This window comes from Syzygium oleosum, unplaced genomic scaffold, assembly GCF_021117445.2.
Source record: "Syzygium oleosum isolate NSW1041296 unplaced genomic scaffold, Sole_v2.1 Sole_v2.07, whole genome shotgun sequence".
NCBI classification, from domain to species: Eukaryota; Viridiplantae; Streptophyta; class Magnoliopsida; order Myrtales; family Myrtaceae; genus Syzygium; species Syzygium oleosum.
Genome location: NW_026607491.1, coordinates 4,210,162 through 4,229,432, shown reverse-complemented (window position 1 = coordinate 4,229,432; position 19,271 = coordinate 4,210,162). Strand labels below are relative to the sequence as shown.

The following is a 19,271-nucleotide window of genomic DNA, read 5'->3' as shown; positions in this document are numbered from 1 at the left end:
CTTTCATCTGATAATGCTTCACCAACTTCTTTTGGTTCTATTTCTGATATCAACGCCAAGTTGCTGATGTTCTCTTTGTGTTTAGATCTTGTCTTGATGCCATCTTCTATTTCTCCAATGATTAGGTTCTTCGGATGACTGGATTTATGTTTCCAGTTTTTGTCAAATCGTTCCTTCTGAAAATCTGCAGACTCTGAAGGTTCTGGTTGAGTCTGTATTGTATCTGCTTTTCCTTCTTCTACATATTCTACGATCTTTGGAGATTCTTGTTGAACTTCTGATAACTCTTGAATGTTGGGAGATGGTTCAGATTCATCTTTGTGAGTCTGAATATTTTCTTCAAACCTTACATTCATTGTTTCTTCCACAGTCTGAGAATTCTTGTTGAAGACTCTGTATGCTTTACTTGTAGTAGAATATCCAAGGAAAAATCCTTCATCTGCTTTCTCATCAAACTTATCAGGACGATCATTTGGATTTTTAAGAATAAAACATTTACAACCAAACACACGAAAGTATGAGATACTGGGCTTTCTACCTTTGTAAAGCTCATAGGGGTTTTCTCAAGAATGGGTCTGAGAAAAACTCTGTTAATGATATAACATGCTGTAAAAACTGCATCTGCCCAGAAATGAAAAGGAATCTTGCTTTCAATCAACAAAGTTCTTGCCATTTCTTGCAAAGAACGATTTTTCCTTTCCACAACACCATTTTGTTCTGGTGTATAAAGAGTAGAAAAATTGTGTTGAAAACCATTTTCCTCACAGAATTCTGAAAAACTTTGATTTTCAAATTCTCCCCCATGATCAGTTTTAATGCAGGAAATGGTATAGCCCTTTTCATTCTGAATTCTTTTTGCAAATTTTGAAAAATATGAAAATGCTTCATTTTTATGAGCAAGGAAGAACACCCAAGTAAATCTTGTGAAGTCATCAACAATAACTAAACAATATTTCTTACCACCAATACTTTGTATTCTGGTTGGTCCAAATAGATCCATATGAAGAAGCTGCAAAGCACGATTAGTGGAAACATGATGTATAGACTTAAAAGAACTTCTTACTTGTTTTCCTAGAGTGCAGGCATTGCATAACTCTGTTTTCTTGTATTTCAAATCTGGTAGACCTCGAACCAGTTTCTTGTTTGAGATCTTTGAGATTTGTTTCATACTGATATGCCCTAATCTTCTGTGCCATAGTTCTTCATCCTCTTTGATTGAGATCAAACAATGAGTGGAGTATGGATTAATATCTAGAAGATAAATATTGCCATGTCTTCTTCCTGTGAATGTTTGAGAAGAATCTTTGCTTGTTCCTGAGCATGTATCTTCTTGAAAGTTGATTCTGAAACCTGTATCACATAGTTGACTTATACTGATCAGGTTGTAGTTGAGTCCTTTTACCAATGAAACATCATTGATTGTGAGTCCTCCAATTTCAACCGTTCCTTTGCCAACTATTTTTCCTTTGTTATTTCCTCCAAAGGAAACTTTTCCACTATTCAGGTTTTGTAGTTCAACAAATATGCTCGGATCTCCTGTCATATGTCTAGAACATTCACTGTCTAGGTACCACTTTCTTTTTCTCTTCGTGGTAACCTGCAAAAATTACAACATCTCAAATTTTCTTTGGTACCCAAATTTGTTTGAGTTCTTGAGGATTAGTATAGGTTGTCTTAACAAAGTCTCTTCGAACAGGTCTCCAGACCTTAGGACATTCATTCTCAAAATGTTGTGGATCTCTACATTTTGAGCACTTAAGAGCACTTCGGCCAATAGGTTTAACAAAATTTCTTTTGAAATGATTTTTATAAGCTTGTCGAGGAGGTCTTTGTCTTAATCTCTCCTTGACCTTTGGAAAATCAATCAAGCTATCACTTTCCTTCACAAATCCGAGACCAGATTTGTTATAGTAAGGGATTTGGATAGAAAGGATATGCTTCAAGGTTTCTGAACCTTTTGAAAACTTGAAAGTAATTTCTGAAACTTCATTTTTCAAAACAGCATTTTCTTTGGAAAGAAAATCTCGACTTTCCTTGATTTGATGAAATTCTTTTTGAAGGAAATCGATTTTTTCTTTTTGAGAAACATCATGTTGCCTCAGTGATGAATTTTCCTTTTTCAAAGAAGAGATTCTTTTAATAGTAGTCTTAAATTCAAAACATAATTCATCAATATAATTTGATACTTCAATAGGCATATCAGAATGCTTTACCTCAATTTCCACTTTAGGATCGGAATCTGAATCTGAATCTGAGTCTGAATCTGACTTAGCCATTAGACAGAAATTAGAGATATCTTCATCACTGTCTTCGCACTCTGTATCACTCCAGGTTTCTGCTTTTAAGGCCTTCTTTGCTTTCTCAAATTTGGTCTTCTTTTGCAGAAGTGGACAATTTGGCTTGATATGTCCACGTTTCTTACAGTTAAAGCATATAACATCTTTTGATCTCTCTATTTCATCGAAAGACTTCTTCTTCTCAAAAGGCTTCTTACCTTTGAGGTTTCTTCCTTTGATCTTCATTTTCTTATACTTCTTTATGAAGAGAGCTAGTTCTTCATCGTCAACATCTTCATCTTCAGAATCTGCATCAAAATCAATGTTAGTTTTTAATGCAATTGACTTATTACCTCTGGATTCATTCTCCTCATTCCGATGCTCAATCTCATATGATTGAAGAGTTCCAATCAACTCATTTACTGATAGAGGCTTGATCCTTTGTGTCTCTCAAAGAGATGTTTTGATATTATCCCACTTCTTTGTCGCCCTCTCGCAGTTTGCCGACTTTCATTGCATCCGGGGATCGGTTGTCCTTGATATGCAAGACCGTTTACTATGTCAGTAAACCTGTCATACATATCAACAATTGATTCTTCAGGCATCATTTTGAAAGATTCATATTGACCAAGCAAAAGATTGATTTGAGTTTCCTTGGCTCGATCTGTTCCTTCATAAGTTGTGTGGAGAGTATCCCAGATTTCCTTAGCTGATTCACAAGCAGCAATTTTTTTATATTCAACAGAAGATAAAGCACAATATAAGGAATAAATTGCTTTGGAATCTAAGGTTCCTCTTTTGGATATCTCAGTTTGAGATAATGGAGGATCTGCTGCTTTGCTTGCATCTGCCTTTTCTTTTGAATCAGAAGATTTTGGATTGACTCCTCTGATGATGACATCCCATTGCATGTGATCAATTGACTTTATGAATACCTTCATTTTATTCTTCCAGACACTATATTCCTTGCCATCGAAATATGGTGGTCTGTTGTTGCTCTGTCCTTCAATGAGCCCTGGAGCACTAAAGCTAGCCATGTATATCGTTAACTCAGAAATAAAACACTTCAATAAATGAGCAACCTGCTTTGATACCAATTGATGTAGCTAGCAAAGATCACCTAGAGGAGGGGTGAATAGGTGATCTTAAACAATTTTTATAAATTTACGCGGAAACAAAATAAATCACAGAAGAGTCTGAATAAAATTCAGATTCAAGACAGATTGTATAGACGGTGCTCTTGATGTGCAGAATGTAAAGTAAGAGATAAGGGATAGAGAATCTGCACACAAGTTTATAGTGGTTCGGCTTATAGCAAGCCTACGTCCACTCTCCCATGCTTACAGCCTACCGACTGGATTTCACTATATAATCAAGAGGAATTACAACTTCTGAGTGTTATCACTCTTGTGTATGATAGGACTCTCTATCTCACACAATCACTCTTACAAAGTGTCCCTCAAGATCTTAATGTTTAGCTCAGAAAGACAAGACAAATAATCGGAGTATGCTCAGACTTTGGACTTGATAATTCTTGATTCTGTATATCCTTCTGTTGCTCGTTGATCTCCTTAAATACTCATCTACTGCTAAACTAGCCGTTGGACAGCTTTCAGAGGATCATCTACCAATCTTCACCTTGGACAGATTTGTATAGAAAGGATTGAGTAGCCGTTGGATGACAGATTCTGAATCCCGCTGATTCTGGTCGCCCATACAATCAGAATCTTGGTTTCCATAAGTAGAGCTTTATCCGTTGTAATGCATACTTGTCGTAGTGTTTGATTGTCAATCAATTATAGCCTTAGATTGAAACAATCAAAACTTTCCTTCTGTGAAATCCATACCAGATCACTAGCTGTTTTGTTTCGTTCTGAATTCTGCGTCTGAAGAAATTCTGCGTCTGCATCTGAAGAACTTCTGCGTCTGCTTCTGAATAATTTCTTCGTCTGAATCTTCAGAACTAAGATTATGTGGGTCTTCAATAAGGTATTTGCCAGCTTGTAAAGTCTGAATAACTTCCTTCTGAGCTTCCAGAATATACATACCTGGAATAAATTAGTTCAGAATAAGTATCAGATTTACAATATCATGGAAGGTTTTGTCAACTTCAAAATCAATAGGAGTTTTCCTCAACAAAGGGATCTTTCAACACTTTGTAAAGCCCTATCTTTGTTGCTCAGGCGGCCTGCGGAGTCGTCTATCAACTTGATGAGTTTTGTCCGCTCGTAATCATGAAGATGAATTGCTTCGAAGGGGAACTTACTGCCAGTATTCATGATCACATGGAACATAAAAGATAGGGCCCCCGCACCAGCACTAAAGAAGACGACTGATGGCACGCTGTGAGATTGCGCCGCTTCTACCGCCCACGGTTGGAGAAAGTCGTGGATGAGCAAATCGGGGCCCAGGCTCTTGATGATACTGGAGAAGCTGGGGCTCGCCATGTCGAAAGCCACTTTGAGGGTGTTCATGAGGTGAGGAGGCAAGCCTTTGGTTGTGTGATAATGGGGAGGGAGGTTAGGCAGAGATGGGAGGTGAAGCTCAATAAGTCCAATGGACGATGAATATTTCTCGGAAATTTTGGGTTTGATGGAGCTTAGGTTGACAGGAGTGGAACACAAGTAAATGTGGAAGTTTCTCCTGGAAAGCCCCTTTGCTGGCTCTAAAAACGGTGATATGTGGCCATGAGCAAGCCATGGCAACATCAGAACTTTGATGGGTCTCTGCATATTGTCCATCCTGATCTCAAGTCTCTCTCTTGTTTCTTCTCTCTTAGTTATCCATCTCTAATGGGTTTACATATCAGTGGAGAGAAAACACAAGAGACCGCATGAAAGAGAATTTGAGTGATCTAGAGAAGCCAGTGCAGGATGATGAAGAGAAACCTCGACCTCAAACATAGATTTAAAATGTGTAGCGTCGGCTTCAAGTTCTGTCTCTGTTGTCTAGAAGGTGTGGTTTCATGTGCCATCTGTCCTCTCGTTCAAAGGGAAAAGCCAAGTTGAAGTTGGACTCCAATTTGGCATCTGTGGATTTGTCATCACGGATGACGCATTGTATAACCATAGGTACAAACAAATCTGATTTATCGTTAGCCGAACCTACGTCTCCTCTTGAAGAGCGAGGCCTCAAGACCAGCAGGTGATTGACCGAAGACTACTGTTACACGGGAAATTATAAAAAATGATAATTGGAATTTTAAGACGCAGCTAAGGGAAAAATTGTCCAAAAAATCTTAAATTTATTGCATTTTTATCAATTCAGTTATAAACCTTTCAATTTTGCCAATTCAATCCTAAACTTTTTGCATTTATGCCAATTCACTCCATCCGGTCAATTTTAGCCGGTCGACACTTACGTGGACACCAGCTGTCTGACCAACACTGATGGCAATTTTTTTAAATATTTTTTTTCGAATTTATTTTATTTTTCCTTTTTTCTCTATTTTTTTCCAGCCCTTCTTCTCTTTGGCCAGTCGCTGGACGGGCTAGAGGGAAGAAGGAAAGAAAAAAAGGAATAAAAAAAAACAAAAATTTAATAAAAAAATTTCTAAAAAATTTTGAAATATTAAAAAAATTGCCACATCAACGTTGGCCAGACGGGCGGTGTCTATGTCAACGCCGGACGGCCAAAATTGGTTGAATGGACTAAATTGATACAGATGTAAAAAGTTTATGACTGAATTGACAAAATTGAATAGTTTAGAACTGAATTGGCAAAAATGCAATAGGTTTAGAACTTTTTGGACAATTTTCCCCGCAGCGAAAATAGGCGAAAAATGAGGATAAAGAAATTCTATTACGCATAAAAACGCAACACGTTCCCATCCGTGATTTAGAGAATGCTCCCGACACTATTCTCAAAATCAATCTTCAAGATCTGAGTTATATCCAGCAAATAACGTATATTGATATAAGTGAAAACCTAAAAACAATTAAAATAATTAAACTTGGAAATTCTAACTAATTGATAACTATTGCCTTATTTGAATAAAATCAATCAAAATTCTAAAAATTTAGACGTGAGAAAATAAAGTTCAAAAATGGCTATTTAAATTCTGTAGTTGGGTTGAAGACGACGGATCTACCGATGCAAGTCACCCAAGAAACAATCGGCCAAATTTCCTAAAAAACCCCAAAATTTAGGCCAGTCCCAAATCTACCCTGAATTTTTTTTTTGTGTCAAAATAAATTCTCAACTTTCATTTGAATCCCAAATCTATCATCATCATCCAAGTCATCATTAGATCTCTAAGGTGGCATCCAAGTGTACAGCCACATTAGAAAACATACATGAGAAGGAAAAGAAAATTTGAAAGAAAGAGAGAGAAACAGAAGAAAAAGCAAAAAAAGAACAAAGAATAAAGAAAACTTGAGAGAGAGAGAGACGGTCATGGCCGCTCAAGCTCCAAGCTCTTGATTGCAACTAGCACAAAACTTGACTGGCCATGGCCACCGCGAGCGCATGATGATAGAGCAGAGCACACGAGCAGACAGAGATGGGGACGAGCGAGGGGGGAGAGAGAGGGGCGACGGCGGCCATGGCCATATGGCACCACTCACCTAAAACATCACAAGCTTGATTGATGCACTAAGCAAGCCGCCTGAGAATGGGAAGACGCTAGCTTAGAATTACAGCTAGACCTCAAAGGTGAGACCTCACCGTCAAGCCCAAATTTGTACGAGCAAAGCCACTGAAAGTGATAACAGTCGCGCTCTACGTTTAGTAATCAAGATAAAATTCAGGATAGAAGGTGCCTGCCTAAGACTGGATGAAGTCAGATATAAGGGGATATAGGCTGTGACATCCTGAAAAATAGTCCATTTGGGATTTGTAAAATACTGAGTTTTATGAATGAACTCGTAGTTAGTTCTCGCTCGGAATCGATCATTCCTGGGATGCTAACCATTAGGGAAAGGCTAATCGGGAAATTAAATTCGTACGACTAAATAAAATTCGATCGTGAATTGACTTTCGACCATTAAATCGTCGAGGTGATATTTTGAGCCACTGTTGGCCGATCTAAGGATAGTCAGGGGTCAATTCGCCACTGTCACAGTAGTGGATCGCGGGTGATACCGCTGGAGCACGAAATGAATTGACGAACGATCCTGAACCTATACCGAATGATCGTGCCCCGCGGATCTAGTAATTGATCCTCGCGATTTTATTGACAACCGAAGTCGTGACGGTCTGAATAAATTGCACGTGACTCGATTTAGTGTCAGTCACGGGTCGAATAAGCGAATTTCCCCAGCAAGCCGCCCGTTAGTTTGAGAAACGCTCGAGTTACGTTTAATAGAATTGAATTATTTAATTCAGCCCAATCGGACACCGGAAAATTTGGAAGTCACAACGGGACGTTAGGACGACGTTGCGGTTGTAACATGCAATTTTTGTTGTGCCCGAATCCTTAAGAAAAACTTGATTTTGATGAGAATCGGAGAATCGGACCATTTTACCCTTGAGAACTATCAAAGGGCATGTTTTAAAGGACAAGGGTATTTTGGTAAATTGCCAAAATATGGTCAAAATTGGATAAGTAGCCCTTGACCCCCCTTTCTCTCTCTCCTCTCTCTTCTTTTCCCCCTTTCCCCTTGAAATTTCTCCCCTTGCCGTGAGCTCCTCCCCCTCCACCGTATACTCTCTCTCTCTCTCTCTCTCTCTCTCTCTCTCTCTCTCTCTCTCTCTCTCTCTCTCTCTCTCTTTGCCGATCACCGCCGCGCCGCCGCTCAAATCGCCGCCGTGCCGCGCCGCACCACCGCCCCACCGCCTCGCACCCCCCACGCCGCCCCCATCCCGCCGTTCTCTCTCTCTTCCTTTTCGGTCCTCCCTTTGGCCGTAAGCCTCACCAGCTACCGCCCAAGCCGCGCCGTCGCCACCCAAGCCGATTGCCGCCACCCGGGAGCCGTACGTCGTCGCCGCCGTTCCCGATTAAGTGCCGCCGCTTTCCGTTCTAGCCGCGATAGCCTAGAACGCGGGTAAGTCGCGCTCTAAACCCAATTTAGGACGTCGGGTATCGACGGGCGATTTTTGGGCGAAATCTGGTAAAAGTTAGGTGCGGAATTACATGAATTGGGAGTAGAAATTTTGTGGCGGGCCGTAGGATTTAATTTGGGCAATATTTATTGGAAATTTGAAAATAACAGTGGCTGTGGGCTACTGTTCATGGGGCCGTGATGGGCCGATCGGGACGCAAGTTGGATTTTTAGAACCGAGAATTTATGGCGAGAAAGTCCCGTGAAGGACCAAAATCGATTTGACGTCGTTTGGTTAGAGAAAAATAGCAATTTCTGTGTTTATTGTGCGTTTGGAATATAATTGAGTTGGGATGGTGGAATTAAATGTGTAATTGTGCGATTGGTTGAGTTAATTATGTTTGTTGGGTGCACGTGTGGGCCAGATTATTTTAATTATTAAAATTGGCCGTGTTGAATGCTGAGTCAGCATGGGTTGTGTGTAATTGATGCGTGCACGGGCCACGTGTGATTGGCCAGTTGTGTTTGGTAAATACATGTTGAGCATGTGCCTGTGTGAGAAGGAAATGTGGCATGACATGTGATTGTGGAAAATTGTGCCGTCCTGAGGCGTGTACGTTTACGCGGGACGATGCCCGGTATTATCGGAAGACTGCTAGCCTGAGGTGTGTACTTCAACGCGGGTTACGCGGTAGGTGGTAGGTGTTGAGCCTGAGGCGTGTACGTTTACGCGGGCCCGGAAGTGATATGAAAAGAGGTCGCAGTGTACCTGAGGCGTGTACATGTACGCGGGTCACTGGCGAGGAATGTGAATGAGATATGATGAGAATATCCTTACTTCCGCTGGGCAACCCCAAACATGCAGGTGCCTCAAATTGGGTTTCCTTCCTGTCCATAGTTCAAAAGGAGTCTTTGGAACTGCCTTACTAGGAACCCTATTTAATAAATACATTGCGGTTTTCAAAGCATGCATCCACAATGATAAGAGTACAGAACAATTACTTAACAAACTCCTAACCATATCCATTAATGTAAGGTTACGCCTTTCTGCAACACCATTTTGTTGCGGTGTTCCTGGCATAGTGTATTGAGTACAAATGCCACGTCTTTCAAGGAATTTAGCAAATGGACCAGGGCATTGTTCAGTTTCTTCATACCTTCCATAATACTCACCACCTCTGTCAAATCTGACAATTTTCACCTTTCTGTCTAGCTGTCTTTCAACTTCATTGATAAACACCTCCAATGTGTCTATCGATTGAGATTTTTCATGCAACAGATATATATAACCATAACGTGAAAAATCATCAATAAAAGTGATAAAGTACTTTTCTCCACCAAACAATGAAACATCAAAAGGTCCACATATATCAGTGTGTATTACTTCAAGGAGCTATGTGCTTCTTGTGGCTGCTTTCTTAACTGTGTGTTTTGTGTGTTTTCCTTTAATACAATCCACACAAATACCAAGATCAGTAAAATCCAAATCATGAAGAATTTCATTCTTTACTAATCTTTGTATTCTTTCTTTGGATATGTGACCCAAACATTTATGCCATAAGTAAGCTGAACTTTCATCCACTAAGCCACGTTTCGAACCAACATTATGATGCAGGGTCAATAGAGTCTCAGCAAATGAATTATCAAGTTTTAATTTCTACAAACCATCACAAAGCACACCAGAACCAATAAAATGATTATGTTTAACTAAACTGAAACATCCATTTCCAAACTTAAAAGAATATCCAACTATATCAAGTTTCGATAATGAAACTAAATTTCGAGAAACTTAAGGAATATAAAAAGTTGGAAAAAGATCTAAATGATGTCCAGTGTCCAAAATCAAATGATACGTTCCAATGGCTTCAACTGGAGCTTTGACTCTATTCCCCATGAAAATAAGCTTTTCATTTGGACTTATGATTTGGGTCGTAAGGAATCCTTACATCGTATTCGAAACATGAGTAGTACAACCAGAATCAATCCACCAAGTATTATAAGGAATTTTTGCCAAGTATGATTCGAAATATACAAAAGCACTAGGCTTACCTTTCTTTTCGAACCATGCCTTACGTTTCAGGCAGTCTTTCTGATAGTGTCCAGGTTTTTGCAGAAATGACATTTATCATTCTTTTGTTCCTTCTTATGGATTTGGGCAGATGACTCATTAATCTTTAGCGGTCCTTTATTGCACTTTCCATCTTCCTTCCTGGTTTTTATTTAGCTCCTGGATGACCCATGAGGTTGACAGAGTGGATTCCTTGCTTCTTAAGCCTTGCTTCCTCTTGAATGAGCATACTTTGCAGTTCAGTCACATTCTATTTATCCTTTATAGTATTATAATTTATTTGGAATGGACCATACTCAGGAGGCAAGGAATTTATGATAAACTGCACAAGGAAACTTTCATCCACTTTCATTCCCATTGAACTCAATCTTGCTACTATATTTGCCATTTCAGTGACATGCTCACGCATGGTACAAGAACCATCGAACTTCATGGTGGTTAATGTACCCATTAATGTCCCAACAACTGACTTATCAGCAGAATCAGACTGAGAACGATTTTCCACTAACTTCATAAATTCCTTCGCATTGTTAGTTTTAGGAATGGTTAACTTAATGTTGTTTGCTACTGTCATCCGCATGAACATTAAGCTCAATCCGTTTGATCTTTCCCAAGCCTTATGGAAAGGCCTTTCTTCAGTGCTGCTAGAAGCAGTAAAAACAGCAGACTTGTCATCATGAGTGCCAAATCAAGATCAAGAACACCTAGGTGAAACTTGACTTGTTCACTCCATTCAGAAAAGTTAAGCCCATTGAACTTCATAATAGACGAAGCTTGTGAATGAAGAGAAACAGAAACAGATGCTACAAAATTCATCGAATGCTCACATATTAATGCTTTGAGTCATAACTTAAACATATAACATTAACTGTACATCGAAGTTCTCCTTTGGGTGATACAACAATGTACAATCATAAGACATAATTGATGCTTAAATTTAAGTTCACATAATTGATAATTATATATACTCCAATTAGACACGTTTGCTATCTTTGGATATGCTAAACATATCTAACCAAGTATACTAATTAACCACTATTATGTTCATGATTATAAAATTAACCGATCAACCTTTGGGTGATCCTTAAATATTTTATAATCAATGAACTTCAAATTACCCATAATAAACAATATACATAACATCATGTCATGTCATTAGTAGCATCACATAACATGGGTAATTGAATTTTATTTAATTTGACGTCTATGAGAAACTTTCTAATTCGGCCACTTTGGTGACTAACGAATTATACATAATATAGATATCAAATTAAATAATCATAACAATAATTATTTCAATTGAATGAAATACAATTAATGTCCGTTTACTATATGTGATCCAAAACTTCTTAATGTATATAATATAAGATAATTAGAGTTGCTGTGGTTAATCTCTAATCAAGCAAAAAATTATATACGGATCACTGGACATTTAATTTTACGGATAAAACATTCATATGATTGCATCTAAGGGCAAAATAGTAAAAATTCATGCGGCAAGGACAAAATAGGAATTTTTCAATGCGGAAAGGGCCAAAATCGGAAAATCACACGGGAAGGGCAGAACAGCAATTAAACTGGAATCGGTACGGGGCGTGTGTGACACGCGCCCGTTCCTTCATGCTGGCGCGTGCGGCGCACACGCCTTGCGCTGCACGCTGGCGCGTGTACACACACGCCTGCCGCTGATGCGGGCGCGTGGCTGCACGCGCCTGCCCTTCGCGTGGGCGCGTGGCTGAATGCGCCTGACCTCTTCAACGCGCCTATTACCGATTTTGTCGTCTCCGCCGCGCCTTCCACCGTTCCGCCGCCCGGTTCTCCTTCCGACAACCCACGTTAGACCAAAATAATTAATGGGTTTTTGACATCATGCCGGCACGACCGCATAGATCCAAGAATCAGCGCAAACGGCAAAGAAATTTCCCCGGATCAAGCAAAATTCCGTCAAAACGCAAATCCTAATTACCACAACTTACGCCGTGTAATTCACGTCCGATGATAACCATAATGCCGAACTAACTTAGGGCTTTTGTTTCTCATGACGGTGCGACTTATGACTCGTTCATGTAAATCAAACAATCAATGGAAAATCACCAGTTCTCAAACCATGCTATGATACCACATGTAAACTGAAACAGTTCTTGCAAATCAAATCCTAATATTTGCACAAGACATAATTCCCAAAATCTTAGAACAATGTGATTTTCACAAGACGAGAGACATACCTTGATCCATGATGATTCCTTGTGAAGAAATCAATTGTAGATAAGAAATCTTTGAAGAAATCGGTTTCTCTCTCTTGACCCCCTTTCGCTTTCTGACGTTCTTGATGGAAAAGAAACCGTCGTTCTATTCTAGGGTTGAGAGAGGATCAGTTTCTAATTGGATTTTTTATAGTCACACCATCTGTCAGGGTGTATAGTAATTAGAATACGCCTTTCTGTTAACCAATAGGAATTTAGCACATAATAATTATTAAACTTAAATCACATATAGGCCGGGCCATTAATCGCGTGAGCCGTAATAAAATCCAACACTCTCTACTCATGATCTCTCTCCTCCAGCTCTCACTTCTCTCTTTGAGGATCCAACTTTGCACCGCCTGTCACTGTGGCGGTGGGGCATATATAGCGCCGGCACAGAGAGAGCTAACTAGGACAGAAGGCTGCGACGTGGCATGCTAGGGAGGCGATTTTAGGACAAGTTGGTGGCGTGGCAGGAAGAAGTGACTAGAAGATGTTCTTTTCTTCGGCTTTGACAAGTAGATACCAGACAAAAGCAAATTAGAGAAGTAGGGGTAGAAGGAGATGCTTCCGGTTGATTCTATTGACGGCGACATTCTTGTGATAAGTCTTAATCTTAATCAGGGTCATCTCTTGGATCCTTGGTGGATGATTTAAGAGGTTACCTCACTAAAAAACAGAGAGCCGAAACTTCGACAAAGGCCTCCATGACATGTTCGTTTGCATTGCAGTGACAACGGACTCTACGGATACATTTCTTATTTTAACGTGTCAATGCTCGCAGACCCTGCTCTCATAAATTCCCCTTATATCTTTGTCTTCTCTAGGGACTATGAATAACCTCTGAAAGTTTTACATTCCTGTGATTCCGAGATCTAAACGAAAATCAAGATGGAGCCTTTTAATGACATGCGCCAACAGAGACATTGTAATGATAAGTTTTTTTGTTTTACCGAAATTTCTTGCCCCGTGTTTTATTCAATCTGTGGATTAATATCGTTGACCGGGACATACCCACATTATGCATTTGTGCCCCCACCACCTTTTATAATCAAAACAATGGTTTACTAGTGGTAAATCCGTGTTGTATTTTTGGAGTTCGATGAAGTTGTATCGTGAATAATATTTTAATAGACAACTAAACATCTAAAGAACCTGAAATGATAGATAAGTAAAAAAAAATTCATATCTTTGTCTTTTGCAGTACTTACTACGGTCTGTATCAAATACATGCGGTGATATGATATTTAGAAACTTTCATCTTTCGCGAAACTGTTTCTGGATTCACTAGAAACACTCATCAAATATATATTAATGAGGTTTTGTATTCGTGGAAAAATCTTGTAGATTTCAACGTGAAATTTGCTAGAGTGTGATGTAGACGTGAACAAAATTGACGCCTATCGTGATACGACGCATGAGGAAGAATATGGGATTAGGATTAGGAACATTTAGATATTCATCTCTCTTGTGATCTGACACATGAAATGCATATGGGATTAGGATTGAGAACAATTATATATTCATATATCTCTCTACGCAAGAGCACGAAATAGGAAAGAGGTCAAGGCCTCAGAAGTTGCTTGAGGCCTTGACAGGCATAACTATCAATTGATCCCGGTGCACATGAGCCCAGTAGATCTAATTCGATCAATCATGTGGGCTTCACGTGAATATCAAAGATCCAACGGTTAGGATTAATTGGGTTCATTGGCACCACAATAATGCAAGTATTGCTCCTCCATGAGAGGCGGCCGCAATCTCTGTGGTGAAGCACCTGGAGGTTGCGACCTCAGTGGACCTCCTATTTTAGGTCACTCACCAATCATTTGAGGTCGCGAATCATAAATAGTTGTAGAATAGTAAATGTCATGCAAATTTTATGAACCGATACAAAGTTAGGATACTGTTATATTCACGCGGCATGTTCATAACATTAAGTATAAAAAATTCAAATTTTGATGTTAATAGGCAATCGGTGGACTGTTTAGGCAGGAACAAGCAAAATTCGTCATGTGAAAATTGGCAAGAACCAAAGTATTACCTAAACCTCCGAAAAAACAAATTCTCAAGTTGGCACAATTGATTGAAGAATTGGAAGATTTCCAACTCAAGAATTGGAGATTGTCGGTTTAAATCCCACTAAGGGTGCGTTTGTTTCAGGGAAAGTGTTTTCCGATAATCCGTTTTCCGGAATTTTACTCGTTTGGTTCACGGAAAATGATTAGTCAACCGAAAACACTTTCCGATCAAGGAAAATATTCATGTATAAAATTAGGAAAGTGAATTTCCTAATCTAAGAAGGTGAAACACTTTCCAGAATTGCTTCACTTTAATTTTTTAATATTTTATTTTTTTCTTTCTTTTCTTTTCTTATTTTTAAAAATAAAAATATTTAAAAAATCGAAAAAAAAAATTTGTTTGAGATAAAATCATGCAATTGAAATCATTTTCCAAACATTTTTCAAATGAGATCCAAACACTAGAAAATGTTTTCGATCACATATCACCAAACAAAGGAAAACTAACTATTTTCCTAGAAAATGATTTTCCGGAAAACATTTTCCAAAAACGTTACATTTTCCGTGAAACAAACGTACTGTAAATGCATGCAAACTATCCTGAATTTGGGTCACCTGCACAAGCTGAAAGCTTAACCTTAACTTGTTAATGAGGTTTGCAGGGTGTTTCACGGGCCTCCAAGTAATTAGATTTCTATATTCGTGCCTCGGATTATAACAAAGAAAAATCTCTTAAGACTACTAGCTAGTCCATTGTTTATGTAAGATGTTTAATGACGAAACGAGGTATTATTGTTAGATGATGAGATCGAATCTCTAATATTTAAGCACGCAATGACTCCAAAAAATCAGAATAGAAAATGATGGAAACGGGGGCAGCTTCTCTGGATAAGATGGGCCCAAAAGAAGACTCCCTCACCAAGGCCTTTCATCGAAAGGGAAGACGTGGGGGCTAACACTTCCGCCACGAGTGTCCAACCGAAGACCGCCTTAGAAAGTTTGAACTTGCAAGCAATCCTCTTCGTGAGTGAAATATAACTTCACAAGTCTGTAATACCAATCCATCCTTCACAAGATAGATGTTGCGTGAGATCCCTCTTTATATAAAAGTTTTGTATAGGCCTTGCCATACAATCTAGACAAAACTAGTAGATAGGCTCATACTATGCACATGAAATTTTCTACCCCATGAGTTGATTTACTGACAATCTGGAATATGTTATCTTGATTGGAACTGCGCGAATCGACCGTGCACGATTCTATTTATGAGTTCATATCATTACTATGATTTACATTATAATGTAATGTCCCATCTAATTTTCATCTAATTTTACACAAATTTGCAATAGATTCAAGAATGCAAGTACACCCGCGTTTTTTGACCCAAAAAAAAAGTACACCCACGTTTAAGAACTCTTTTTTTCTATATATTAAGCTTTTTCCATAATTAGTCAAGACGCCTCGTTTGATTTATCTAAAGTGTTAACAGATGTTACATGCGGAAATCTAGTGTTTAGTCGTTGTTTGTTAGGCAAAGAAAGGAATGTTCTCATTGACCAATTCTTTTCCTCTTTTTTTTTCTTGTTTTCAATTTCAGATCGAGTTCATGGATTAATTTGTTTTTTCATGCATATCCATGCAATAAGTGGTATTTTTTTCTTCATGCTTATCTATGCAATTTACTTGCATGCTTCAGGCCATGGTTCCTGATTTTCTATGGCCACCGCCTCATGTTTTCTTTCTTGGTATTTATATTAATCTTTATTCATACTAATATATGATGTGATCTTTATGTATTTGTGATTCTTTCAATATAGTGCGTGGATGAGTTTCAGTGACACATCGTATTCACACGGATGAATTTATGAGCAAGTTCATTTTTCATGATGAATCTGCATTATTTGTTTAGATTATGGTGGCACGCTCTTACCTGCTATAATTTCTCTAAATTTATGGCAGGTCCAACGTAATACTCTATGTGATAAAAATTTGGCTTTTTCAAGAGGGCATGTGAGTGCTCTCATCCATGGAGGACAAGGTGGATAAAACAACCTAAAAATGATTGAGAAATGATCAAGAGATAGTCTTTAATATACTGTGAGATTAACAGCATATCCTAGATTACAAAAAAATAAATATTAAATAATTATAAATTGTTGTGGGGTCTATTCCTTCAAGAATTTATTGCTCATAATATGTTTTTACTTTCATAGTGGCCAAAACTATTATACTAGCAAAACCCAAAATGATTTGCCACCGCGCAAATTTCCGGGGGTTGGACATTGCCTGCCTCAGGAGACCTCTGATTTGGTTCGTCCGAGTCCAACAACCTTCGCCGTAGTGAGGGCCAAAGCTGGGGAGAGTGACGGAGTCTAACGACAACTAGACGGAGAGAGATGAGGGCTAAGTGCAAGGTGTTGGTGGTGGCCTTGACATGACATGAGGGGAGGTGGGTCGAGCGGCTCGGTGGTGAACCACGACATGGCAACGAACAGAGAGAAGAGAGAGAGAGTGGGGTAAAAGTGACAGGAGAAAAGAGAAAAAAAAAATGGGAAATACGTATGGACCATCCATTGTACTTGTGATGAGGTGTCAACTTCTCAGGGATAAATTTACCCTATGAATTTAGAGGATCTTATTCTTTCTTATCGTGACTCAAATTTTTACGTTTTTAAAGCAAATGGATACTGTAAATGTCGACACAGGTTTGAGTATGCAAATATTTATGAACTTTTATCCTGTTAAATGAGAAAGTAATGAAGAAATGGATTTTGGAATGATTTCTTCTTGTTGATTCCTATGTGATTTCCTCGATTCTTCCAACGCCTGCCTTACAGCTACGTTTCTCTAAATCTTTCGAACCAAATTGGTCTCATGATTGGCTTTGGTGCATTAGCATCTTTTGAAGTTGGTCAACCCTCACCTTTCCTAGTTGGCATTATGGAAACGAGAACAAAATAAACGTGCGACTCAGCAACGCGTAGCTTAGTTGAATAAATGACCAAGTCGTGCCTTCACTATCTTATACTTTGATCCTTAATTATTCCCCAAGCCACCAAACATTTTAAAAATACATACCATATATATAAAAGCCAAGCCAACCCATCCCTAACTCAACCTAAAGACATAAACTTTCTATTCACATCCTATACCAACACCCTCCATTTAGCTTCTTATATACTTTCCTCCTTCATCACATATATCACCATGTCGATGGATCGCCACCGCATGCCGTGGCAGATGAAGCCCAATGACGCACAGATCATCGACGAGGCTGAATCGTCAAGCACTGGAGATTCGTCGTTTCCTCGCACGTTCGATGATTCCTCCCTCCTCGAGAGCGGCCTTCATGGAAGGAAATGCATCAACAATAAGGGTGGTGGATATGACAATTTCAAGTATCGACCAAAGGCCGGAAAATCCGTCGATCCGCAGTTGCTAGTTGTGTTGGAGTTTTTCAGAGAACTATACGTTCGGAGGAGGGACTTGTTCAAGAAGCTGTTTCCAAAGCTTCACGACGAGTTCGCCGAGTTCTCGGAGAGGCTCGAGGATTTTTTGTTTCGAGAGGAGAAGGAAAGACCGGGAGATAGATTGAGGCGGAGTCTGAGCGTCGGATCGCCGAGAACAACTTCCAGAGATATTGGAGGCGGTGATTTGCCCTTGAAGCTTGAGAGGTTCAAAGTGAGGACGGTGGATTTAGATGACGATGATCCACCTCCAGCTGGCGGCGGCGGTCAAGGTGGTGGGCAAGGAGGAAAGGGTGGGACAAAGCCTTCTGGTGGATCCAAATCCAAGTGATTTTTTCATTTTTTGTTGAATTGATGAAGAAGATTTTATTTGGACATGTATTGTTGGGTTGCAAGAAATTTTTTCAGACAAAAAGATGTTTTTGGCATCTCGGTTGAATATTCACTGTAAAAAAGCCTTATTTTTTATTCTTTCAATTAAAAAAGTGAAAAAAAAATGTTATGATAATAAAATCGACGATTAATTCCTTCCTTTACCAGTTGCGATACGTTTCTGCACGAAAACGTGCTGTTATCGTGAATTGTCATCATGCCAATCAAATGACCACGGGGAGTGCATTTTATGACATGGAAGGATAAACAAGTACGACTTATAGAACAGCATTTCATTGGAGCTTAGAAAGAATTGTAAGCCTTTACGAGGTGGATTCGACACGAAATTAGAGGCAGCCAAATTAAAGGGTCAAATCATCGACCCTGTTAGTGAAGAAAGTCTTTCATGTAATGCTTACACCACATGGATGCTGATGTCTTGTCCCACAAGCAAATGTTTATTTGTCTGAACCTGCCATAACGGTTGGCCAAATTCTTGGTGAGTTATTGAGCAATTCCGAGTTAAATTTCGTAGGTCCAAATAAACAATCTAAGAGGGTGAGTTGGTTTTTCGAGTAAACTCAAACTTATTTATCTATAACCGATCTTTTTTTCAAAGAAATTTTGCTTCTACACTCAAGTGACTAACAACATAAATGGCGGCAGCGATAAAGACTTTAGGGAAAGAGAGAATGCAAACGAGATTTATGAAGGTTCGATTTATATATGCCTACTCCTCTCTTCCAACTCTAATGGCCCGAATAAGCCGAGATCCACTAATTTAGTTCAGAATGCAATTGCCGCTACGTTTTGAGTACAAAAACTCCTGCGCGCAAGGATCTA

General features: G+C 39.1%; 2 protein-coding genes across 2 annotated transcripts; one reads left to right on the top strand and one right to left on the bottom strand.

Annotated features, from left to right (window-relative positions):
* Positions 1-4,408: 4,408 nt before the first annotated feature.
* On the bottom strand, positions 4,409-5,017 carry LOC130138608 (beta-D-glucosyl crocetin beta-1,6-glucosyltransferase-like). The gene has a single exon (XM_056313103.1). It carries the CDS (start codon positions 5,015-5,017, stop codon positions 4,409-4,411), a length of 609 nt encoding a protein of 202 aa, XP_056169078.1.
* A 12,719-nt stretch (positions 5,018-17,736) lies between these two features.
* On the top strand, positions 17,737-18,505 carry LOC115676867 (uncharacterized). Its single transcript, XM_030599891.2, has one exon. The coding sequence runs from the start codon at positions 17,797-17,799 to the stop codon at positions 18,385-18,387; it is 591 nt and encodes a 196-aa protein (XP_030455751.1). The 5' UTR covers positions 17,737-17,796; the 3' UTR covers positions 18,388-18,505.
* Positions 18,506-19,271: the final 766 nt, after the last annotated feature.

What these genes read in the sequence shown, in the direction of transcription:
- LOC115676867 (XM_030599891.2), top strand. Translation starts at nt 17,797, where the DNA reads ATGTCGATGGATCGCCACCGCATGCCGTGGCAGATGAAGCCCAATGAC.
- LOC130138608 (XM_056313103.1), bottom strand. Translation starts at nt 5,017, where the DNA reads ATGGACAATATGCAGAGACCCATCAAAGTTCTGATGTTGCCATGGCTT.